General features: G+C 45.5%; 1 protein-coding gene across 11 annotated transcripts in view; it reads right to left on the minus strand.

The window, feature by feature from the left end:
- The window catches only part of celf2 (cugbp, Elav-like family member 2), a 188,734-nt gene that overhangs the window by 110,030 nt on the left and 62,399 nt on the right, over positions 1–16,305 (minus strand). For 8 of the 11 annotated variants that reach the window (XM_030045562.1, XM_030045560.1, XM_030045561.1 and 5 more), the window contains exon 1: positions 15,504–15,661. The exons of 1 other annotated variant lie outside the window; for it this stretch is intronic. In XM_030045562.1, coding sequence (XP_029901422.1) covers positions 15,504–15,622 — 119 coding nt within the window. In that variant the 5' untranslated portion in view covers positions 15,623–15,661. Of the gene's footprint in view, positions 1–2,962; positions 3,288–15,503; positions 15,662–16,305 lie in introns of those variants that run through there. 2 more of the 11 variants (XM_030045564.1, XM_030045563.1) reach the window with 1 other exon arrangement.

Raw genomic sequence — 16,305 nt, forward strand, 5'->3', positions numbered from 1 at the left:
CTTGGTGGTAATCAAGCAAAGGAAGCTTCAGTAATGCACTGCCTTCCCATTATTAAGACCTCCTCCTGCAGCTTAGGAGTGTGATGGACCCTGAAGACCCTTACAGTTTCCTACCAGATGGGGATTCAACAGACAGACTCATGGGAGGTGAGGGGGTCACACATTTCCCAGAGACAGAGACCACCATATAGGCATTAGAACTTGAGAGTGGAAAGTAGAGGGCAAGAGGCCCTGCTCCATTTTTCTTGATTCTCTCACTTAGCCCTTTTTCGTGTTTACAGTCCTGATAAAACTTGATAAGAAGAGATTAGACTGTGTTTGCTCCACTCGGTTCTCATATGGTGCCAGCTAATATTTTTCAAGTCTGGTGCTGTCAAGGCTGTTGGCCTGTGGGATAGCAACAATGGGATAGTCGCTACAGGAAGGACCAAAAATGGAATAGGTCCAATCCCTGACCGCAGAACGACCTGAACCCGAGCGGTTCACCACACTCATGAGGGATCTGACATTCAGGAAGAGAGACAGAGAGAGAAAGAGGGGCATTTCAGTGGAAAACAAAGGGAATAACCCATGGAAGAGAGTAGGAGTGGTAGCATGAATGCAAATTCTAACGCTGCCATTGGGAATAGTGTCGTTAAACATCCACGAATAAGTAAATCAAAAGAAGACCACGAAGAGCACCTCTTGTGAGCTAAATAGCCAGGCTTGAGAGGCGTGTTGGCGTAAATAGAAAGTGTCATCTCCATAACCGCTATCTGGTTCAACCTGTCCGCCTCCTCACCGGCTGGATGAGAACGAGGGCACGGAGAGGCCTACCTAATGTTCAGCGCGCACATTATTCATGAATTCTTCATTCCGGGGCAGATATACCCTCAAGTGGCGATGCAAGACTGAGACCCATCAGAGGAGGAGAGGCGAGGGTAACTGGAAGTATGACGGCTTCCTTCTCCACCCCCCCGGGCCCATGCCGTCAGAGCCGACGACACTGATTAATGAGGAGGCCGTCTTGTGGCACTGGCATCTGGATAATAGACTACGTGGAGAGTCAATGGAGGGAGGCTCGGGGGGCTAAAGTCCATGGCCCGGCCTCATATCACTGCAGCAGAAACAGCAGTCATCAGTGATTCTTTGATTCCTGCAGGTACAGTCTCAATTCTACAGAAAATTATAAACCTCAAAACAAATAAAGAAAAACTTGGTATTTTTGGCCTCCTATGGTATCACTATTATAATCCTTTACTGTCACTAACAGTGTTTACAGTACCATATGATGTTGTCTCCCATGGTATCACTATGATATTCCTATAATATTCCAGTTAGGACTGGTTTGTCTATGGTACTCAAGTGACCTTTGTACCACTATGGTACCACTATAATATTCCTATAAGTAATATTGTGACTAATAGAGTCTGCAGTTCTATATGATATTTTTGATCTCCTATAGTGTCACTATGATATTCCTATAATATTATAGACTTATAAGTTATCTATGGTTCTCGAGTGAGTTTATAGTAACCTCAGTACTTTATTGGTATCATTAAAATATTCCAATAAGCGTTTATATTCCAATTGCATTTTCTGTGACGCAATTTCTTCATGATATTTTTGAAGTTCTCCTATGATATTTGTACAGCATCCTATCCTAAAATGTACGATAGGATTAGCCTGCAGCTGTCTTTCGTTAGGGAAACACGCACATGCACACTCTTATTATGTGTAGCCTGTGCTGTCCTTTGGTAGGATGTGTCAGCCGGGTTAAATGCAGCATCCTGACACACTGTAGGCACTGCATGTGTAGGCTATGAAAGGGCAGAGCTTTATAAAAAGATGGAAGAAGCACAGTAGATATTTTCACCACTGGAACACGGCCCATCAACAACTAAGCGCTGTGAGCCGAGGGGACGTAAGTGGGACATGCACTGGGAACGAAGAAGAGGGAGGAAAAAAACACCCAGAGCATGATCATGATGCCGGGATGAAAACCTCCCTTTGTTCCCGTTCAAGGAATTCCGGACTTTAAGTGAATTATGCGCCGCAAATCCAATTGGAACACACGGGACACCAGTCATCCATGCATTCCTGCAGGGCTTCAACAAGCCCCTGTGTTGTTTCTCCCCCTGCCCACTCACATTAAATTAGAATTTTTCGCAAAAAAGCTTCGCAGCGTTGCGACCGCAGCCGGGCCGATCCGTGGCATTTCATATCGCCCAAGTGTCAAAAGTGGGGAGGGGGGGCGGATAGGCGACGAGGGGGCGAAATGACAAACAGAAGGGGCTTTGGCGGAGTTAAATCAGTCTCATATGACTGAGACTCACCCCCCTCCCTCCTCCTCCTCCTCCCTCCCATACATTTTTGTCGGCAGGGAGAGAATGGAGAGATCGACTCGACTCTGTCTTTGTATGTCTCAGCGTGGTGCGCTCCCATACTGTACAGTATAGTCCCCAAACCACCGCTCACAGCCCAGCGAGAGCCGGGGAAATTATAATGGGCGGCTGCCGCAAATCAAAAGCAACTTCCCCTCATCCATTCCGCGGAGCAAAACGGGAAGCCGATGCTCTAAATGCTGGAAGAGTCGACTTGACGGGTTACAACAATTTGACGCCGCCCGATAAAAGAGCTTCATAAAGACTAGGTTTATTCACGGCGATAGCATTAATTCCCCGTAATGGCGTTCATTCATCACCATCCTGTCTTTAGCTGATAACAGCCCCGGGCGCTCCTGTTTCTCCGATCCCCGTATAATTTATCGACGGATATTAATAACAACAAACCATAACTAATACAATAACACAGAGCTACAGCCACGCCGACTATAGCGTTAATTCTGACCCCGATTCCAGTCACATATCCACAAGCGGACCAACATTTCCACATCGGACAGCTGCTTTTCAGGATGATAAAAAAAAAAGAAAGAAAGAAATCATGAGGCGAAAAAAGGGAAAGAGAAGCCAAAATGACTCACATTCTGTCTCCTGGAACAAGCAGGCGGCTCTCCACCATCATATCGGGCAGAAAATCCAGATTGTAGGATGAAGTCATGTTGCCTGCCTGCCCTGTGTGTGTATGTGTACAGTATGTGTGTGTGTGAGTGTGTGTGTATGTGTGTGCGCCTCCGCCGCTGTGCGCTCTGCCTGATAAATAAAGGAGCGTCGCTCTCGCCCAAACTGCGCCTGGCCGCGGAGACGGAGAGGGACAGGTGCAAGAGCCGAGGCCTCCCCAAAGGCGGTATAGCCAGCCACACACACTCTGTCCGCATCCAGCAGTTGTCACATTCTCCTCTTCCTCTCCCCCATTCGCTTTTCCCCTTGGTTTTCGTCCACCAGTCCTGTCTGAAAATCCGCTCTGCAACAGCGCAACTGTCGGACTGTTGGGGAACCAGGTGCTGAGTCGGGGAGGCGTGGCGCACAGCGCTGCAGCTGATCTTTAACCATTACTTAGCCTTAACCATTAGCCATCTTCAACCAGGCATGTCTCTAACCAATACATATCTATACATCATACATCATCACTTATTCATAACCAGTAAACATCTTAAAACCAGCGCATATCCATAACCATACGGTGTCATCAATTCGGTATCATAAGAAACATGCTTTTAACCACTAGGCATCTTCATCCTTTAGAAGCCAAACCGAACTCAATACTGATGTTTTTTCTTTTCTTTTTTCTTTTTTTTTTTATCTGAACATCATTGGGCAAATTAAACATACTGATGCTGTCCTTAACCCACATATTTAAAGGTGCACTATATTAAATAAATATTACAATAAATAGGTTTGACCATTTGCAGAGTTTATTTGCAAAAACAGATAAATGCCTTTCCTAAGACAAAAAAAAAAAAAAAAAAAAAAACACCTTTCTGAATCCAAATCCAAAATTTTGTTGCAAAAGCTATGTTTCCTATGCATTAGTCTGCTAGAAATTAATAAAAACAGAGATACTTGTTTTTGAGGAAATGAGGTCTTCCTTTAGATTTAATGGTCCAAAGAAAAAAAGTGGAACAAATGTATAATTTTTGTCAGCTGACAATGAGGACCATGTAGACCCAACTATCAAATAAAAGCTCATTCCACTGCTAATCCCAGTCTAGGTTTCTCGCTTTAACTGACCTTCAGTTTTGCACAGTGCACCTTTAAAGGAAGGGTTGAAGGCAGCATCAATATCTTTAATTTTTTTAATAATGTTAGGATAAAATTGTACCAACTATTGTACTGACAATTTTGCAGAGCAGCCTCTAACCATACCACCGTCTTGGGGGGAGGAAATTTCATTTCTAGGTGCTCACTCAAGGATGTCAAATCACTAAACCTTAAGCTATGGCAAACTCCCTGCATCCAATATCAGTCACCATCTAAACTTAGCAGAAGCTGCTTATAGCCATTAAAATTCCAGGGACAAAGTGGAGCAGTGATTGACAAGATATTACTATTCAGTAAAAATATTAGATGTGAGTCACCAAGCTATCAGCACAGATGGAGCTGCGGTCCTGCATGCTCTCCTGATGTATATTTTTGTCTTTAGACGGCTTCTGAGTAGATTCCTGGCATTTTTCTTGCTTCATTTTTACTCTCCTTCGTAATGTTAAAAATTAGAAAATCAAATTTGGACTCATTTAGGTTGAGACATTGCATCAGCTGACATCCATCTACTCTCTCACCAGTGCTAATGTCAATGTACTCGATTCTCCTTCTGACGAAAGCAAATTATAATTGAGCCATTGATACTCATATAATCAATAAAGAATTTTGCAGAAATGTCATTCAGTGTATGACTAATTGGAGACTACTATATGATTGTTTTCCCTCCTTTCTCTCTTTAACAACACACATACTTCAGTGTAGTGACTTAATAAAAGCGTGGCCGGTTAGATGATTTACAATCAAAAGAGTTGGGCAAATTTGGTGATGCAATTACGCACGGGAATAGCCCGGTAATAATGAACCTGTCCATAATTTGCTGCAAATTCGCTGACTCTATTTTACGCCACGTTAATTGTGTGGATCCAGTATGCTTCCCCATGGAACCGAAGTGGGTTTGAATGCACCCCTGTGTAGCCCATCTACCAGTTTGCTCCACTTCCTCTCTCCATAGGAGAAAAGAGGGAGGCACTCCAGTAAAATAATGAGCCTCTCTTAGGCTGAGAGAGGCAGCTCTCTAGGGGAAGAATATGAGTATCTGGGTCAATGGGAAAAAAAAAAAAAAAAAAAAAAAAAACGTGGAATGTGCTCAGTATGCGCACATACAGCGGGATAAGTGTGTGGCGTGGGCGGGACGTGGCCCGGGGCTCTGCTTGGGGGTCAGCTTGCCTGTTTACTTGTAAGGACTGAAGTCAGGTTATGGGTGGGAAAGGCTGATCCTACAACAGTGCCTCAGGGCTCGCAGTGTCCCTGAAGAGGGGACTGTGCTGCTTGTTCCACCACACCTGACCCCACACAGAATGGGGGTTATATGGGACATTATATAACCAGCCACTGTGCCACTTTGGCCCCATTCACACTGCAGGCTTTTATCCTCGATTCTGAATTGCTGCTCACAGCTGATTTTTTTGATTTTTTTATCAGTTCTAGGACCACACAAATCCCATACCAATATCAAATGACAGAGTACAGCCCGTTTCAGCTACGGCATATGCCTTCCAGTTTCGGCTGATTTGAGGCATCTCCCAAAACACCAATCAAGTCGGCTGTTTGGTTCCCTTTCTAGTGTTGTGTCTCGTTGTTTTCCATGCTAATGCTGGCTCAGCCGCGCTGCCGCCGTGCCAAAATTCTGACAATTGCCTCAGCTGAATGACATAAGATTTAGTTATTGTCATGGCAATGCTGACAAGTTCTGACTGGAGCGTTCGAATGCAAGTCGTGTGTAATTTGCATGCCTGGGGATCCGAGTTTATATCCATGCGGTCCAGATCAGAATTGAAAAAATGTGACTCCGTGCGGCTTGTTCCTATTTTCTCCTATTAGGCAACATCAGATGTGTGTCACAAGTGACTGGGAAAAGAAATCAAAAGTAGGACACCCAGCTGCAGTGTGAACGTAGCCGCTGCATAAAAAGCTACAAATATTCCATTATCCCGCCTCTAATTCTACAGTAGAAAGCAGGTGGAGGCTGACAGCGCTGACTATTATCACAAGATATAAGACATTAATGATAATCGTCATTTCAGAGGTTGGATGACAGGAGCAATGATAGGAGGACTTGCATGTGTGTATATGTGTGTGTATGTGGGTGTGTGTGTTTGCCAAAGGCTTGCAAACACCTGTCTCGCCATGTGCAGGCTTCTCAGCTGTGGCGGTGAAAATGCGTTGGATTTTAAGCAAGTACCACATGGTAATGCTGGTATGCATGTTCTCATGTACTCATAGCAAATACACACGTACACGCACACACCCACACACCCAAAGCAAAACACACAATGCAATGAAATCTCCTCATTTGCTTGAAATTCTTTACAAATCCATACCTCCTGTTGGCCAAACACAATGCGTCACCTAATTAATAAAACATTAACATACTTGGATTTTCATTGTTTTCATGTTCAACAGAAGAGCTTATGGAAACAACAATGAGACATTTTAAATATGCAAATGGGGTAGCAGGTGTTTTTTTTTTAGCATGTGTAGCATGTATATGTGGAGGGTTTTTCCAAAATATATGTGGGAATAAAATGCCTTTTTTGTGAAACTTGTTTTTCCTCCTCTCTATTGCATTTTATTTTATTTTGTCCTCTTCTTTGGTCATTTCTGGCATATGTGTCCAGCACTACAACGTCTTTTCTCCTCTTCCTCCGATTTTCTGTTGAAGAGGTTTGAGTTTCTTTTTATATTTTTTTTGTCTGTCCTTTCCACCACGGCGGCCATCACTGCTCATGCCGGTTCTCCTATTTATTGCAAACAAACTGGAAATGTACAACACATATTTCCTGTGCAAGAGAAGATTTTTCCCAGGAAAGGGCTATACAAGATACTGAATGTTTAGAGTGGAAAATATATTAACTTACAGGCTGAATCATTGTGTTATACCAATCAGTGAAAGAATGCTGCAAAACAGAAGTATATATCACTGATGATTCCTTTATAATTCTGTCATCCAGATGACTGCATTACTATATCTAACAAGCAAAAGCAGTGAGGGAGCCGGACCAATTCATATTCCATACATGTTGTACATGTCAATACTGAGGAATGCAGAAGACAGACATTGACCTGTTGCCCTCCCTTTTACAATGAAGCCTTATATACATTCATTAGGGCCAGAGAGAGCAGCCAGATGTATGTTTTGTCCTTGGAGTTTGAGTGTTCATGTGATGTGCACTGATAATGAATGGCCATGTTCAACTTATGCTTGGAACATATGCATTAGTGGGGGGAGCTGACCTGACATTACTTGCAGAGGCCTCAGATGACAACATCAGAAAGTTAAGTCAGGTCCTAAGGAGCCTCCAATCCTGCTCATGTTGACCAAATTTTAGGGACAAAGTCGACTGGCTAGATACTATTACTTGGTCAATACAATTAATTATTAGATATAACTCACCAAACTATCATCTCAGAGGGAGCATTGGTCCTAAGTGCTTCCCTGATGTGACTTTATTCCTTTAGATATGGCTTCCAAATAGACTTCTGTCAAGTTTCACTTGATCTACACTCTCCATAATTATGATAAAAGCTACAAGATAAAATTCAACCATGGAGAAAAAAAAAAAAAAAAAGAAGTAATGAAATGACTCACAAACTCCAGGGTGCTGATTAAGTGTCATGGACATGAATTATGCAAAGATCGTGTTTCTCCACCACCAAATGAATTATGTGACGGTAGCATGACTGGACAGGCTGTTTTCACCTGTCTGTCATGTCTAAGTAAAGCAACTTTGGTTACGACTAGGTTTCAGGTTTTTGGCTTTTGCTCATTATTAGAACTTAAAGGATAACATTTCTGGGCACTACATGGGAATCAAACTCAGGTCGTTGGTCTTCCACATCCTTACTTTCCATTGTAGTATTTCATTGTCACACTACTACGTTTCAAGTTCAGCCTTTTCTACACACATAGACCTTTTCGACCAACAACAAACTGGTTCCATTCCTGTTTATGAACCAAAATTCAAACCATTCGGAGAATTTCAACCAAAAATAAATTGCTTTGAACCCTTAAAGTTACTTCTCAGCTGGAACCAAAAACTTGTAGGACCTGCAGTGGGAACCGTGACAACAACAAGAGTGGAACTACTTTATTCTACAGGGAAGATGGAGATGATGGAGAATTCGAAAAGCATGCAGTGGTCTGCTGAAGAGACAAAACTATTGCTTTCAATTTGGGCATCTCTATACAAATCTGTTAGAGTGAGTACTAGAAAAATAAACTGTATCGTGAAATTGCTGAGGATTTGACAAAGGCTAGATTCATTAGAATCTGGGACCAAATGATCAACAAGTTAAAAAGTACATGAAGAGGCGACCCAGTGATACCTCCATCGCAATGGTTCCACTGTAAACTGGTGCAAACGAGTCAGTTCACTAGTTAGCACCTTGGTTCCAAGAATCCTGAATGGAGCTTGTTCAAGAACAAGGACTGCTTTGGTCGAAAAACAGGTACAAGTCCTTCCCTGGATGAGAAACATATTTGCATCTGAGGACATCGGACTCACAAAATTTCCTGAGGATGAACTGGGACTCAGAATCACACCAACAGACACTGTTTTTCTTCTATCATTTGCTTCACTTCCTCTACTGACTCAGAAATCATTAAGGCCATGAGCAGATTTCACTCTGGGCCAAAGGTCGGATGTAATTGACTTCTTTTTACTTTGCATTGTATGTTGTGTTTTCCCCAGTTGCTGCTGTTGTTCTGCTGTTTTCCCTACCGGATCCATCGACCATCACCCTAGGGCCCAATGTTCTCCAAGATCCTGCTCTCGGCAAGGTCTGTCTCGCTCCTCTCTCCGGCCTCAGACTTTCTTCTTTTCTCTCTTCTGCATTCTGTCTAGTTATTTCTATCTCTTCTGCCACCTTCGTCTTTCTCACCCCGGGCTGGAGGGGGCTCAGCTGCCTGTACAATACAAATCGATCACCAAGAACGAAGGATGGAGGGAGGTGTGTGGGGAGGTGGCGGCAGGGCCGGTTTGGGGCGGCGAGGGAGTGTGTTGAGGAAAAAGAGAAGAGACAAAGAGACAGAGACCAAAATAGCCGGCCGTAGATTTAAAAAAAAACAGAGAGCAAGAAACAGAGGGAATTTTGCACAACATGTTGCATAACAGACACCTCAAAGTATCATCCAGCCTTTCTTGTCTGCTTCCTGTTTGCATCTGACCCAAAGGAGAGGATTGTGGGTAGCTGATGGCATGGGCTTTTCACATGTGAATATTTAATGAGGGGCTCATGAATAATTCACTGAAGCAAGCAGCTGTGTTTGAGCCTAAGTGGACATGTGAGGAACCCGATACAGACAGACCTTGACTGCTACCGTTCATCCTCCCCGCTCGACCGCCGCTCGCCAGGAAACACACATTTTGATCTTTGTGCATGTGTGTGTGCATGTACGTGTGTGTGTGTGTGTGTGGACGAAATCACTTCCCAGATTAAATAATGATAGAGGCATCTCGGTCTGTTCTCTATTCTACGTTCTTATTCTTTCATGCAGCGACCCCAAACAACTCCGAACCAAACACAAATGGACATGCAGTGGTTGGGTTTCTTTCTCTCTCACACACATTCTCTCCATCTCTCTCTCTCTCTCTCATGTCCCTGCTCACTGTTCAATCTTCAATCTCATTCCCATATTTTTTTTTCCACCCCTCCTCTCTCCTCTATTTCACGCTTTCCTTTACCCGCTGCTCTCCTCCCTCGCCTCCATCACTCCCTGTTATTGGTCCGTGCCGGACCCCGGTAAGGACACTGTGTTCCAGATAACGTGGACCCTGGCCCTACCTGTGGAGCTGCAGCCTCTAAATGCTCGCTGACCTGTTTAGCACACATGATCTGACACAACACACACATTCACCCAGACTCACTGGGGGAGGCTGAGACATCGGTTCACCTATACAGCCACTCGATGGCGGCTATTTAGTAAAAACTGCCCCGTCAGTGTTCTCCATTTCTGATATGACAGCTATGACGCAGTTTGTTTGATTCCATTTTGATTGTAGAATTGATGAATTGCTTGTCTATGGGAAGCCTTTTAAAATGAACTGATTCTGATGATATTTTGACCAGATTAAACATATGCATGAACACTTATTATTATTATCATTATTAGTATTATTATTATTGTTGTTGTTGTTGTTTTTGTTAAACTGTTTTTTTAAATTGAGAGTTTTAGTGTCTCTTGATGGTCTAAATTCAGTTTCAGAGGCTTATACCCGGACAAGAATAAAATAATGACGGAAATGCTGAAAACTTGTAATTTTTTGGCATCAAATGGGCCAGATTTAATTATATGCTACTGAATGTCAACTATCAGCAGCTTAAATCCAACACCATCAGTACTGACCTTCGAAAACAGTCGTACCCTAACAGACGAGCAGATACAAATACATGTAGACACACACACACACACACACACACACACACACACAGTGCCCTGTGCCCCTGAAGAGGCCTCGTGGCTATACTGAGCTGCTGTCTGCCAGTTTTAATGGTCTGGGCTCGACAACATGATCCTCATTGAAGTTTGGGTAAAAACCTTTGCTTCTCCAAAAATGTGCAACTTTTCAAAAACTTGCCTTGTTTTCGGCTTGACTGCTGTGTGTTTTTGAGTTCGTCCAATGGTGTTGTGGAGGAGTTTAATCAGGCAAAGGGTTGTAGGATTTTCTCAGCCCACATGAGACCGCGGCAAACCTGAACTGAAGTTAAAGCAGAGAAAGTCAAGTAACTGAAACCCTGCAGATCGACTCTGTTGGCCCAGATGAAATTCTGGCGTCACATATGACACCACGGGAAAGATGAGACCAAAAAACAGCAGTCCTGTAGAAAAAGCCGTGTTCAAACCATTTACTGTCATTTAGGGCCGCCAGTGTGGAAACATCTGATGACTTAACAGCTTTAAAAAAAAAATGACATTCCTCAAAAAGTGGAGTGTTTTGGAGGTTTAACATGACATGAATGACGTGAGCTGTAAAATGCAGGTGTACCTGAAAGTATAGGGGATGTTCAGTGATAACTTATAATGTGCAAAATGTTGAATGAAGTTCTGCCGCAGTCACTGCTTTTTGTGCACTTTAAGTCAGCAACTTCACTTTTAGTCAGTTATATTTCTGCAGAAATATTGTACTTTGCTCATTCTGAATCACATCCATTAAATGATATAAATTTTGTCAGCATTGCAAAAGGTGAAATAACTGGATCATTATAAATTGGCCAGTTGCCGAGCCATCTGCAGTGACCACGGCAGAAATCTGGTCCCACGTCTTTTCACGTGCTTCATTTTGTAATTTTTTTTTCCCAATTAAAAGAATCTAGTTTGAACCCATGCTTTTAGGACCACATGGAAAACACTGATGTACACTTTTCTGAAAAGTTTTACTTTCACTTTTTCCTTTTACTTTTACAGGCTATTTTTTTTTTTTTTTTTAAACTTTTACTCAGATTTTCACATTGGTAATTTCACCTCTACTTAAGCCAAAATTTGAGCCGGGTAACAGCACTTGTACTTGAATAGGATGTTTCAGTCCTCTCTTCACCCCTGCCTGCATAGCGCAGAGTGATTTCTCCTCCCGCTCTATGGAAATGGAGGACGGGGGAGACGCAGGAGGAGGGATATTGTCGGCCGCCCAAAACACAGCGCGGTCCAGCTGCAGTGCATCGGAGTGCGCTCCAACTGTAATTGGCCATCGTGTCGGTGACAGAAAGGGGGCCCTCCATTCATTACACCCCCCCCGCCAAACCATCCCAGCCCCTTTTCTCTCCTTCCATTCGTCTCTCTCTGCCCCTTCATCGCCAACTCTGACCAATCTCTCTGTGTGATTCCCTCACTTTCCAATTTCCCCCCTGCCTTCGCCAGCCCCCCCTCCTCTGCCCCCACCCCACCCACTCCCTCCCTCACTCCCCCCCCCTCGCTCTCTTTCACACTCCACCCTCCCTCCCCCTCCTACCTCCCTCTCTGCTCCTTTTCCTCATTAAAGTGGGACCCAGGCAGTAGCGGTCACTGCCTCTCATTTATTTTCATTTGAAACTGGTGCAGCTCCACTGATCCTCTGGGGCTGCAGGAGAGAGAGCAGGATGGTGTCATTCTGATAACAACTGGCACACACACACACATACACACACACATATTCACTCACACACACACACAGACACAGACACACGTAGATGAGCGCACGTGCACGCATGCACACACACAGACGGAGGAAAACACGGGGAAGAATGCAACACAACACCCGCGAACACAATGGAAGCCACGGGGAGATGCGCTCACACACACTCAAACTTGCGCACAAACACACACACTCGGGCACTTACACGCACTCGCGCTCACAAAGGGAGGCGTATGCACATCCCCCCGCAAATAGATGCACTCTCACACCCATTTCAATTCATTTCACGCACATATTCACACATTTCATGTACCTGCAAGCTCCCATGCTCTGTTCACTTCCTTCCCTTTCGCACGTGCACCCTCTTCCTTCTGCACCCCCCCCCCACACACACACACACCTTACCCATCCCCACCTCCTTTAATTGTGTGTTGGAGGTGATGACAGTGGGCGTCACTCAGTGCCAATAAACCTATGCTCATTGTCACCTGTATGATTGCACTCGTAAGTATTGATCTGTGTGAGTGAGCGTGTGTGTGTGTGTGTGTGGTGTGTCTGTGTGCGAGTGTTTGCCAATGCGCCCCGGCGCGTCCCATCCGATACGTGTGTGTCCATGCATTGTATTAGAGTCGTGTCGAGAGCGGCCCTGCCTGACACCCTTTGATTGAAAAGGTGCTCGGCAGATTAAATCGGCGTAGTGGAGACGAGGTGCGCTCCATTCGTCGCGCCAGGCCGGCCCGCGTCGGCTGGTTTAGCAGATTCATGAGGGCCGGATGGGGCGGGGGGTGGTGGTGGTGGAGAGGGAGTGTGTGTTGGGGGGTGGGGGTGGACGGGACGGGACCGTTTTAACGTCCATTGCCCTGACCCATCTGGGGTAATGAGAGGGAGAAGCGGTGGCTCTAAACCAACAGCCATATCTCTAATAGGAGGATAATATCCTCCACACCATTAGATAGGCACACTTTCTCTGTGTGTGTGTGTGTGTGTGTGTGTGTGTGTGTGTGTGTGTGTGTGTGTGTGTGTGTGTGTGTAGGTGTGGTAGCGGGTGGTTTAACTGCCAAAATGCCCAGGGGAGGTAAGGGGAGAGACCAGTTTAACCCTCACATGAGAAAATGCCCTGATTATCCCACTTGCATACTTCCCTTCTTTGCACAAACGCCGCACTGCTGCTGCTCCACTCACACAGAGGAATTATTTGGACACCGCTGCACGGCTAACGCGGGCCGCCCTGCTCCGCGAGCCGTTTCGCCCCGGCCCGCCTTATCGTCCCGCGCACGACCCGCGCCCCCCGGAAGGCGTCGTCAGTATTCCCCGCTCGGCGCCCGCCGCCCGGCGCTCGACGCCGAAACCGCTCCAAATAAATATTTTTTTCATTGGGAAATTGCAAATGAAGTGCACGCCTCAAAAGCAGTTTCATTTGTCACCCAATGAAGCGTTCAACGGATTCAGTCAGTAAATTATGGTGCAATAAATTACTACCTGCAAACATCAATGAAATATGTTGACTCGCCGCAAAACAACTCAACCTCAGCACGACTGTTTTTCATGATCAGGTGCGTGTGGTGGATGCTTGTCTCAATCTTTTATTGAAATGGGAGGGGAAGTTCGAGCGAATATGGAATGATAAGCGAAATGGGGTCTCATTGTGAATTTTGGTCAGGAACGGGAGCCTGGAAATGGGAAAGTGGGATCGAGGGGCTAGTGGTAAACATAAAAGGTAAAAGGAGGACGAGGAGGAAGGAGGAGAAGAGCGGGGCGGCTTGTATTGTTTGGCGGCCTCATTGTCGGAGCCGGGATGCTTTCATGCTGCCCTCCTGCCACGCTCCCCCCCCCTCCCTGCTGCCCCTCTCCTCCTCCTCCTCCTCCTCCTTCTCTTCTCCTTCCCCGTCACTCTCACCAGCTCCAAATGTACGGTACAAGAGCAGACATGTTTCCGGCGCCTCCTTCCCATCTTTCCCTTTCTTTCACCGCTCTTGTTCGCCTTAAGCAATGGCCGACGGCAGAGGCAACACGACAGAGCCCAAAAAAAAAAAAAAAAAAAAAAGCAACCAGAAACTCAGACTCTGTTAACTGATTGGGAAAATGTCAAATCCTGTTTTGGTCAGATGGCTGCCCATAATCCTCATATGGAGTCTGTCCCGGCGATCTGCTGTTCTTCCTAACAGCGAGTGCCATTTATCAAATCGCACTGGATCCTCTCAAATGTCTTTACTTTTGATTTATTGGACACAAGGGTTTGACCAAAATGGATTTTTGAACACTGATGTAGACACCTACGTTTTTTTTTTTTTTTTTGGATCGAGGCTATATTTTGCTGGTGTTCAACGTCTTTCATTTTTTTTCGGCGTCAACACAATTCCATTATTTTCTGCGGTGGAAAAGCCTCTGAAACAACATTCAGGCCATAATGGGATACCAAAATTGAAAACCTAGAATAATCATAAGAATAAAAATGTGTTTTTATAGCAATTTCCCATAGACAACTAGTGTGGTATTGATCAATTCTGCAGTTAACATGTAATCAGACAATCAGGGGTGGAAGACACTGACTGGATGATTTTTAATGAAAGGGCATCGGCCACGTACTGAGGTCTAACCCTACTCTGTGGTGCTTAACCATTTTGCAGCTGCTCGTCCCAGATGCAGACACAACTCTAACACAGGATGGGAGGAAGGCTGGAGAGAGGGGAAGAAAGGATGAGAGAGAGAGAGAGAGAGAGAAGAGAAGTACAAGCATCAGATGTTCCGCTTGAGTGGACAAACAGTAGCAGGAAAGCAGGGAGAAATCTCCCGCCATTGAACAACAACACACTGACTCAGAGAGGGAGAGAGGGAGATGGAGAGAGACAGACAAAGCGAGATAAAGAGAGAGAGAGAGAGGGCAAGAGAGTGAGAGTGCAGTGAAACCTGTTAGGAGCAACCATCCCAGACGTCCTGCTCAAATCCCCTCAAATGGAGGAATAAGCCAGCATCTGTATTTTACTCGCTCCACAGACATACACACACACCCCTCACACCCCCCTGACCAAAAACCAAAACACAACAACAACACAAAAAAAAAAAAAAAAGAAAAAAAAAAAAGAGAGAGATGTTCACACGCCTTGTTGCTACAAAACACATCCTGCAACAACACAGCAGCGCAGCAGCACACCTTGGTTTGGACGTGGAACAATACCCACGAGGGATGGAGGCAGCATCTGGGTCGGAAAAATGGGTGTCCGTATGTGTGTGTGTGTGTGTGTGTGTGTGTGTGTACCTCAGCAGCAGCTCGTCGGCCCTCATGGATCCTGCGCTGGGGCTTGCGGAAGGGGGGCAGCATATGGCGTCGACACACACACTCCCCACAAAGCCCAGCTCGGACGAGTGCTCCAACATGAGTGCTCAAACAAACACACCTTATCCGGCTAGTGGCTACTCTCTCTCTCTCTCTCACTCTCTCTTTCTCTGTCTGTCTCTTTCTTTGCCTGTCTCTTGCTCTCTCACTCTTCTTCTCCTGTTTTCCTTTCTCTCCCCTCTTTCGTCTTCCTGCTTTTTTCTCCCCCCTGCTGCCGTTGCTTTTTATAGTCGTTTTCAACAAGCTGCCTCCCTTTGCTTCCCCGTCTCCTGCCTTGTTCCTCTCAGCCTCTGCCGTTGTTCCCTTTTTCTTTCACACAGAAACAAGCGCTCCCTCCCTCCCTCTCTCCCTCCTCCCCTTTCTACCCCCCCACACCTCTCCCCCTCCTCCCCATCTCTCTCTCTCTCTCTCTCTGTCTCTCTCTGGTAGAGCGGCAGAGCAGTAGAGACCCCGCTGGCTTGCCTAGCTGAAGTAATCCCCTGTGACAGCTCAGCTCATGTTGTTGTGTTGTGGGCCTATTTGAGTCTAATACTACAGCTTTGGAACAGCCTAGCCCAGTCCAGCTTTGGCCTGCCTGCCTGCCTGCCTGCCTGCATGGCTGCCGGGCCTGGCCGGGCCCAGCGCGGCGCCATGCCAGGATGCCCACTATTCACATTTATTACACATCTCCGCTTTGGCACAGCACAAACGCGGACGAGCCCAGCCTTTAGGATGCACAAGCGGA

This window comes from Myripristis murdjan, chromosome 23 (genome assembly GCF_902150065.1).
Source record: "Myripristis murdjan chromosome 23, fMyrMur1.1, whole genome shotgun sequence".
NCBI lineage: Eukaryota > Metazoa > Chordata > Actinopteri > Holocentriformes > Holocentridae > Myripristis > Myripristis murdjan.